Consider the following 10,370-nt stretch of genomic DNA (forward strand, 5'->3'; position numbering starts at 1 on the left):
TTCAAATAGGTTTCTTGGGTGCAGTAGGATTTTAAATATATTTTACTTTAAAAGTGATTTCATAGGGTATATTTTCTTTTCTTTTATATGTTCCCTTGCATTACTATTACAAAAATGTCTTCCCATGTAGCATATATGTATTTGTGATTTAGATCAACGTTCAAAAAACATACCGTATTTTTCAGAGTATAAGATGCATGCTTTTTAAAGCTTTTTTCCCAGCCCTAACTAGGTACTAACGATTTTCCTAGCTTCCTATTCCTTCTGTAGAAGGTTCTTTTCCAGCCCTGAATCTTTGCAAGCTTGTTTTCATTCCTGCTCCCCCTGAAAAATGTTTTTTAGCCCTAACACCGTGCTAACAATCTTCCTGGCTTGCTGTTTTTTTTTTTATTCCTACTCCCTCTGAAGCAGTTTTTCCTGCCTTAAGTCTTTGCAGGGTTGTTTTCATTCCTACTTTCTAAAAAGGCTTTTTCAGCCCTAACCAGGGAATAAAATAATGTGCTGAATCTGAACAGAGTAAGGACACTAGCCAGATGAATACCTGGTAGGTAGATTCCCCCCCCCCTATTTTCTTCCCCCAAAACTAAGCTGCATATTATACTCCTATGCGTCTTATACTACAAAGAATACGGTAGGTCCAAAATATCTTTGCTTGGGAAGGAGGAGTATGTTGTATATAATTCTTGGAATCTTCATCTATGTATTTATATATCTATATAATATTTGGAAATATTAAATCATAAAACCATAGAGTTTGAAAGTACTGTAGAGATAATCTAATTCAATCTGGAGGCTCCCCTAGAGCAGTGGTCCCCAACCTTTCCAGCTTGATGGCTGGTCCCAGTGGGAACATGTGAGTGATAGGTACACATGCATCAGTAGTGGGTTTCTCTTACCTTTGCTACCAGTTCGGGAATGGGAGCATGAAAGTGTGCGCTTTGTGCTCATGCAACAATTCTGCACATGCGCAGAGCATTTTAATGACATTCAGGTGAGTAGGAGGAGCCTCCCACCACCGCCACCAGTTCACCAAACCAGTGTTAACCTGTAGCAACCCACCACTGACGTGCATATGTGTGCACAGCTCCATTTGTGCAAGTGGCAGATGCACACACTTTCCATTTGCATTAATGGAGCTTTGCACATGAACACAAATGCCCTCTGCTCATGAGAGTGGAATTTCACATGCACATGCTTGCCCATCTTTCCTGCAGCTCAGTTTGAACAGACCGTGGCCTTGTAGTGCGCCAAAGCCTGGGGGTTGGGAATCCCTTCATAGAGTATTTTTTAAACAGATTTATTATTAAATTTATTTGCTACCCATTTCGCCATGAAGTGTTTCAGGACACCTTACAGCATTAAAAGAACATTAAAAACGTCAACAATTAATATTCCTAACTCAGTGGTTTTCTATCATAGGACCTCTGATAGATAACCATCCAGCCTGTATTTGACGACTTCTAGCAGAGGAAAACTTATCATTTCATGTGGTTAGTCTGTTCTACAGTACTAGCTAAAAATTCATATACAGTGATACCTCGTCTTATGAACCCCTCTTCATATGAACTTTTCGTGATACGAACCCGATGCTTAAGATTTTTTTGCTTCTTCTTACGAACTATTTTCACCTTACGAACCTGGGATGCCCCGCCTCCACACTTCTGTTGTCAGCCGAAGCGCGGGGATTCCCCTGAGGCTCCCCTCACTGGGATTCAAAGCAGCGCCGGCAGAAATGAAGGGAATCCCTTCATTTTTGCCGGCGCTGCTTTGGCTGGCAACGGAAGCCTGGAGGTGGGGATTCCCAGTGAGGGGAGCCTCATGGGAATCCACGCGCTTTGGCTGGCAACGGAAGTCCGGAGGCGGAGATTCCCAGCGGCACAAGGCAAAAGGGGTGATTTTGAGATGGGGTTGCACGCATTATTTGCTTTTACATTTGATTCCTATGGGAAAAATTGCTTCGTCTTACGAACTTTTCATCTTACGAACCTGGTCACGGAACGAATTCTGTTCGTAAGACGAGGTATTACTGTACTGATATACAGAGTCCTTGAGAAGTTGGGCGGCATATAAATTAGATAGATAGATAGATAGATAGATAGATAGATAGATAGATAGATAGATAGATAGATACTCAAGAGATACCTTCTGATATGAGGATTCTTTCAGTAATCTCCCATGTTCTATTCAATACTTTACTAATTTATATTATTATAAACTTTCAAATATTTTGGTAAATAAAAGTAGATTTGATACATACTACTATAGGAATTATCCCAAACTACTTTGCCATACTTTAATTTTAGGTTGTTTAAATCCTTGAATTCAATCCCCCCATTATTTCCTGAGGCTGTTTTTCTGTCACTTTAGCTTATTCTCCTTAGATAGTATATCCATCATTCATCCAACTTTTCTATCATCAGTAATTTTTAACTCATGTTTTAACCTGTGTACATTTTTGTGAAGTTTCATGTCCAAACATGACACTACATCCTGAAAGTCTACCAAGGGAAAGAGAATTAATCCCATGGATACGATATCAGATTCTATAGATTAATTTAGGAAATGTTAGGGGCTACATCTGCTCATTTCTTAACTTTTTCTCACTATTTTTTAAAAGCAAGAATGCCCTGAATAATATATTCTTAATTATTATTAAACAGGATACCATGATAATCATATTGTAATTCGATGGTTTTGGGCTGCTGTGGAAAGATTCAACAATGAGCAACGGTTACGGCTTTTACAAGTAAGGTTGCAGTTAGCATTATTGTAGTTGTCATCAACATAATAAAAAGCTAATTAAAAACAATGAAGAGTTGGAATCTCGAAATTGTTGAATGGCTTGATAAGTAATTCTCACTCCTTTCCTGATTCATTCATATGAAAACAGCAATTGTAAGTTTTAGGTGGGGGTAGGGATTTCTGTTTTAAATATTTAATAATAGGTTGCATTGGTGGGAGCAAATCAGTGGTACATTCATTGCTACATTTTTTCCATTTATAATTCCTGGATGAAACAAGTCTACATGCTTTATCTTGCTGCCCTTCCTGATAAAAATTAAGGAAAATTCTACCACTATGTCAGAATCTGCCCAAAAGATTTAGGTTTGCATAACATTTTCTGCTTGATTATAGATTTTTTAAATTAGTAAGAAAACTAAACAAAGGAACAGATGTCTGCAAATAAAATTCCAAACAAAACCCCCCACTATCAGAACAAAATGGAATGAAAGAGATGTATTCTTTTGTTTTTTGTATTTTATGCTGTGCCTTAAAATCCGTTTTTGCATTCTCTTTAATTCACAAAGAAAGAAGAACAGAAGGAAAAGGGGGGACATGATCGAAACATTTAAATATGTTAAAGGGTTAAATAAGGTTCAGGAGGGAAGTGTTTTTAATAGGAAAGTGAACACAAGAACAAGGGGACACAATCTGAAGTTAGTTGGGGGAAAGATCAAAAGCAACATGAGAAAATATTATTTTACTGAAAGAGTAGTAGATCCTTGGAACAAACTTCCAGCAGACGTGGTTGGTAAATCCACAGTAACTGAATTTAAACATGCCTGGGATGAACATACTGTATATCCATTGTAAGATAAAATACAGGAAATAGTATAAGGGCAGACTAGATGGACCATGAGGTCTTTTTCTGCCGTCAGTCTTCTATGTTTCTAATCACTGATGGGTTTATAGCAAATTGGGGTCAGGAAGGGAGCATGAAGCCTGATTTTATTTTATTTTTTCCTTCCTCTGATTCAACTTTTCTAGACTGAAAAAATAGGAAGTGATGCAGTAAGAAAGCTTTGTATTAAATACAGATTATTATTTGCTAATATTGTGACCTCAACGTCCAATATATTAATAGTCAATAGCAAGAAACCTATATAACTTAGTTTCCTACTGCCCCACCTTGATCTGCCTTTATCTTACCTCATTGAAATATTTTCAGAAAGCAATAACTGTCCATGCACCAGGACGAGGCAGGTGTAGAGATAATCCCCAAAACTCTCATATAGCGTACTCAGTATGCTTGTTCAGAAGTGCTCTATTGCCTTGGCATCCTTCAGTCTCGAAAGACCATAGTATCATGCTCTGGATACCCCAGAGCATGAAGCTTGGGTAGGTTAGTGCTCTATATTCCACCAACATACCAGGTTCAGTAAAGTCTTGAAAAGATTGTAGCGTGTGACATTTAGCACACTATATCTCCTTTCAAAAGTTGAATGCCTGTTTGTTTCCTATATACATTGTCTCAATTGTCCTTTCTACAAACTAACACAATTCTAAAACAAATTTTATCATTTTTCAGCTAAAATGCATGTCATCTATGTTTTTAAAAATGGAAAATAAAAATATAACTATACATTAGATCACCCTTTTCAATAATAAATAGTTACAGTGTTTTATGTTACTTTCCAGTTTGTTACCGGTACATCCAGTATTCCTTATGAAGGTTTTGCTTCTTTGAGAGGAAGCAATGGACCAAGAAGATTCTGTGTAGAAAAATGGGGCAAAATCACTGCTCTGCCCAGGTAAAGTAACTCTTAAGAATGTTTAAAATAAATTCACTGGAAGTAGAAGACTTTGGGGTTTTTTTTAAATAAAAGAGAATTGAGGGATTTTTAAATAAAAGAGAATTGAGAATTGGAGAATTGTTTCCAGTTCCTCAGATTTGCTTATTGTGAAGCTTAAAACTACTCTTATTTAATTTTTGTCCCCAAAAAACACTCTTCCTTTCTGCCCCATTTCCCCCCTGTCTTTGTCTTTTCCTATGGATGTATAATATCTGCTCTGCTTGTCCTGATTATGGTCCTGAGGAGAATATATGTCTGTGTCAAGGAATGAATGTTTGTTAAAAGAAGTGGAAAGCAGACTCTTCGAGCAAGTATTGAAAACCTAATGATGTGTGGGGGGGAAAGCCATAAGACTAGTATTTAACAGAAGATGCTGCTTTTAGTTGATAAGAGCTGGTGAGAGCTAGAAGCACCAAAGTCAGAAGCAGTAACATCTCTTATCAGAAGTGTTCCACAGTGATGACATATGTTAAAAAGGGGTGGAGCTTCAGTTGCCTAGTCATACCCAAGATTATATTATAATATGAGTGTACAGTATCAGCTTCTCCTTCCTCAGAGAAGTAACTGGCTCTCAGTCTGTCAGGATGCACAAGCAAGGAGAAAGAAACATAAGATTTAGAAGAAAAAAAGATGATTGCATCCTTACATTATAGTTGGTGCTTTTCTGCTCTAATTACTGCTTCTCTGATATCTGTAAAAAAAACTAGTTTATCAAGAGTTGTGTCCTTGAATCTCTTCTACCTCTAAGTTACTAATTTTAATATCTGTTCAGGGTCAGCCCAAAAGATCCTATTCTGCTCTGCAAAATACTGTAACATGTTGAGCAGAAAGCAACAGTGAGCCTCTGAGGCACCACTGGATTTTTTTTTCTTTTTACCAAGTAGTGGCAAGACTTTGACTGATTCTTTCTCTCATCCCCTTTCCTGTGGCATGCCTCTAAACTTTTGCTTCTGTTTTTCCTTAACAGCAGCTTGTCATATCCCGACATATAAATTGTGGTTAATCTAAAGTGTGCTGGAAAATCTCTTATACTTATACCCATTACCTCTCAGATTGAGAAATAATAATACTTCTGAGAATAGGTGAAATAAAACAGCCTGATATTTTTCCATGCAGATTATAATAAATGTTAACATACCGAATGCTTGAAAAGAGATTTAAGTAATTTTTAATTTTGACATGTCCTTATTTTGCTACTGACCTGGACTCATAATTTTAGCATGATTTAACAATATTTAAAAGAATGTAAGCACTTTTGTTTGTGTGAATGTTTAAATGAAACATAAGCTTAATCATAAACATTTAAGAAAACGTACTTTGATTCCCTGTCTCAGCTTTGGATGAAAAGAAAGTTTTCTTCAGTTCCATAGCACTTTTATATAGAATTCTTCAAGCACTCAATTTTACAAATTCCAGATGCCTCCTAGTACTGACTGACTGACCATCCGCTTTTTTGGAAGCAGAGAGATTGCCCTTAAAGAATCTGCTGCTTTGTTACTGGAGACTGATTTAAAATACCGTCTAACCTGTCTGAGATTCCAGTTGCAAATACAGTACATTCTTAGTTTATATTCTGCTGAGACACATTAACGTTATAGTCTTCCTTTCTCAGGTCAATAAAGCTCAAGCTTTACTGTCATGGGAAACCAATTTTGCTCCTATGCGCACTATTCACTTTCAACTTATTGTAGTTGAGATATAAAGGAAAAGAGAATTGGGATAGATCCTTTTCCTTATCTTCCTGCACTTTGAGCTCACTGGAGCCATGATGGCAAATGATCCACCCATGCTGAAATATGTAGGGTGTTAGCAAATACTTCAGAAGAAAAGGATTTAGGGGTAGTGATTTCTGACAGTCTCAAAATGGGAGAGACAGTGCAGTCAGGCGGTAGGGAAAGCAAGTAGGATGCTTGGCTGCATAGCTAGAGGTATAACAAGCAGGAAGAGGGAGATTATGATCCCGCTATATAGAATGCTGGTGAGACCACATTTGGAATACTGTGTTCAGTTCTGGAGACCTCACCTACAAAAAGATATTGACAGAATTGAATGGCTCCAAAGACAGGCTACAAGAATGGTGGAAGGTCTTAAACATAAAACGTATCAGGAAAGACTTAATGAACTCAATCTTTATAGTCTGGAGGACAGAAGGAAAAGGGGGGACATGATCGAAACATTTAAATATATTAAAGGATTAAATAAGGTTCAGGAGGGAAGTGTTTTTAATAGGAAAGTGAACACAAGAACAAGGGGACACAATCTGAAGTTAGTTGGGGGAAAGATCAAAAGCAACATGAGAAAATATTATTTTACTGAAAGAGTAGTAGATCCTTGGAACAAACTTCCAGCAGACATGGTTGGTAAAGACACAGTAACTGAATTTAAACATGCCTGGGATAAATATATATCCATCCTAAGATAAAATACAGAAAATAGTATAAGGGCAGACTAGATGGACCATGAGGTCTTTTTCTGGCGTCAGACTTCTATGTTTCTATGTTTCTAAACAATGGGGGAGAGTATGTCTTCATGAATGAGCCTTACTCATAAGGATGAAGATGGGCAGGTGTGAGACCAAGCAGTGAGGCTGCTTTATCTCATCCAGTTTAGTCCCTTCTTCTTTGTGGGTAATTATTTTTAATCTCTGTGCATGAAACTTCTCAGATTATATTGGGTTTTGTATCCACAATAATTTCATTTTATGGTGAAACTTAAGAATGAATGAATTATTTTAAAAGGAAAGTGAATTGACATGGTCATAGAAAAATTCTATTATCTAAAGAAGTATGTTACCATATTGGAAAATGAGAATTATCAATAAGCATAATGTAACTCTGGAGAATTCTTACTATTGTCTTCCTTACTGAGAACTCAAGTACTATATCAAAGTCGTAATAGAGATAATTTATTTGCAGGTTTGGTATTCTGAAATATAACAAATAGGAGAGTAATGAACTGGCTCTAACAATATTGCCTCTGTTTTAAGACCCACCAAATGAATAATTTCAATCTATTTTAATACAGTAGTAGCGACTCTATTAAATTATGTCTAATTTTATTCTTGTTCTGATAACTTCCACTGTTTGAAAGTGACTTTTGGCATGCTGCTAAAAAGCTATGATTTGTAATCTTGAAAATTTTGCAAAGTCTTATTTTAAATGGGGCTGTATGGTGGCTCAGAAGTTAAGATCCTTGGCTTATGGGCTATAAAGGTGACAGCCCAGATTTGAGACCCAGGTGCTATATGACAGGATGAGCTCCTATCCTCTCCCCAGCTTCACACAACCTAGCAGTTCGAAAGCATGCACATGTGAGTAGATAAATAGGAACCACTTTGGTGGAAAGGTAACAGCCTTCGTAACATCATGTTGGCCACATGACTATGAACGATTCTTTGGACAGCGCTGGCACAAAGGCAGTGATGTCTCAAAGACAAATGGAGATCAGCACCGCTGACTATAGTCAGCAACAACTAGCGAATAAAATCCACAAGGACTGCTTTACCTTTTTAATCTTATTTTAATTTATTTAAAGATGTATTTCCTTTCCTCCTCCCCATCCCAGCAATTTTGAAAAGCAAGAACATTGTAGAAGGTTTCTAAAAATCTAAGTTAAAAATATACTACATACTGGCTACTGCTTTGGCACAAACAATTAGAAACCTTATAGTGCTTTTAGGCAGAGAGATAGAAAAATAACAATAAATGTGTTTACAATTCATCTTTTAATCTAGGAATAAATTAACTTCTAAATTAGAGTATGCTTGGGAAAAAGTTCTTGTTCTTAGCTTTTCCATACTTGATTTTTGGTGTCATAAAAACTTTCTCTCAATTTTTCCCCAGAGCTCACACTTGTTTCAATCGTCTTGACCTTCCTCCTTACCCATCGTTCTCCATGCTCTGTGAGAAGCTGTTGACAGCTGTCGAAGAGACGAGCACATTTGGTCTTGAATAAGACACAACTGTCTAACCCAGTATCTGGGACTTTTCTGGATCATTCCTCCCAAATATACAAATGCTTACAGCAAGTTGCAAAGATAAAAACTATTGTACAGTGCAATTGAAAGAATGGGATTTTATGAATGAGAAAAACTGTAACAGCTGCATGAGTACTCTAGAGCAAGGGTTGTGGCCTTGTTCTCATGAGTACTTAAAACCTAGTTGGATTTTTTAAAAATGACAAGAGATTAGCAACAATTAGACGGCTGCAAAATCTAATATACTGTATCTCAAAAATGGATTTCATAAAAATGTTTGAACAGAGTTCAATGAAATACAAAGATGGTTAGCTTGCTGCTAAATTGTAAGAGGATAAGTAAAAATACTTTTAAAAAATCAAATAGGAGTTATTTCCAAATGGTACACTATATGTCTTACACAATACAAGAATTTGCTATATATATATATACTATACTTAAATCTATGTGTGCCTGCATGTGATCTATTGCATTTCAAAGATACAGCACAAAGAAGAGTTATTTTCTGCAGCTTAACAAGGGTATGAAGAAAAGTTGGCAGCAAAAGATCATGTGAACAGAAAGACTTTTAATTAGGAGAACCTGTACAATTGTATATGCAGATCATGTTTAGTAGAAGGAGAGCTATTGTAAGAAATTAATGGTTAACTTTATTCTTTATACTGCATGAAGGCTTTAAAAAAATTAACGTGAGTTTATCACAGCATATCAGGAAAAAGAAAGCCTCTTACACAGTGACTTTTGTTTATTTTTATAAGTTCATAATATTGATTTTCTTAGGGTGTAAATAAGAAAATAGACCATTTTTGTTCTTTTCACTTTTCCATGCTCAAATAGTTCTTGTGTTCAATTCTTTACACACAAGGTGTGTGGGGGTGGGTGGGTGATGGGGTGTACACACACACACACAAACACACACCTTTATTTTTATAAAGGTAAGGTATTCCTGAAGCTATTTTTTGCACCGAATGTACCAAAGTCAAAAGGATATTGTGAATTAAATAACAAAAAATATGTATCACTAGATTACTTCATACAAAATCTATAGGAGGTAGATACTTTAAAGAATATGATTTTTATTTCCCAGTTACATTCTAGTTAATGTCAGCATTCTGCACAGTTAAATAATATTTTTTAAAGCTTGTTACATGTAATCATGTGTAATATGCATTTTATTTCAAATGCACTTATTTCCCCATCCCCCCATTAACTAATTTCATTAGAGCTGAATACAGATAAAGCTCAGTACATAATGTTTCATATTTTGCTGCTTTTTTACTTTTGTACAGCACTATTATAAGCACTACAATGGATCTGGAAAAACAAGAGGACTAGCATCTAAATGGATGAACCACTTTGTGTCACTCTCACATTTAACAGCAAACTGTCTCCAAGATGTAAATTGTTTGTAGTATCTTTCTAAACCCACATTTTCACTGATTAGTTTTCTTATAAATGTTTCTTAAAATGAAGTACTTTTCTATGGTTTATCTGAAAGCATGAATTTACCATGTCAAATAAGCTCTTAATTTTAGAAACATTAAAAGGGATTGAACTTGTTTTTAAAGATCTCCTGTGCTGAAAGACCAGTTTCCTATATAGCAGAGGAGAAAGGGGGCTCTCCTCTGGTCTTTTACTCTGGTTCTTGTGATCACCAATAATTAATATACTGTACGTAATTTCTTTCTTTACTTCTTGATGAACATGGATGATGTTCAGGCCATTGTCATTCCTGCCTCTCAGAAACAGACTGGGATAAATGCATTTAAAATTAGTCATTGCTATGAAAAAAAGCTAGATTTCACTCACCTGAAATCTAG

The 10,370-nt window shown here is 36.1% G+C and overlaps 1 protein-coding gene across 2 annotated transcripts in view; it reads left to right on the forward strand.

The window, feature by feature from the left end:
* HECW2 (HECT, C2 and WW domain containing E3 ubiquitin protein ligase 2) overlaps positions 1-10,117 on the forward strand; it is a 180,073-nt gene extending 169,956 nt beyond the window's left edge. For both annotated transcript variants that reach the window (XM_070732126.1, XM_070732127.1), the window contains 3 exons: positions 2,661-2,746; positions 4,420-4,532; positions 8,417-10,117. In XM_070732126.1, the coding sequence (XP_070588227.1) occupies positions 2,661-2,746; positions 4,420-4,532; positions 8,417-8,528 (311 nt within the window). In that variant the 3' untranslated portion in view covers positions 8,529-10,117. The remainder of the gene's footprint in view (positions 1-2,660; positions 2,747-4,419; positions 4,533-8,416) is intronic.
* The last annotated feature ends 253 nt before the right edge of the window (positions 10,118-10,370 follow it).

Source organism: Erythrolamprus reginae, chromosome 1 (genome assembly GCF_031021105.1).
Source record: "Erythrolamprus reginae isolate rEryReg1 chromosome 1, rEryReg1.hap1, whole genome shotgun sequence".
Classification (NCBI taxonomy): Eukaryota; Metazoa; Chordata; class Lepidosauria; order Squamata; family Dipsadidae; genus Erythrolamprus; species Erythrolamprus reginae.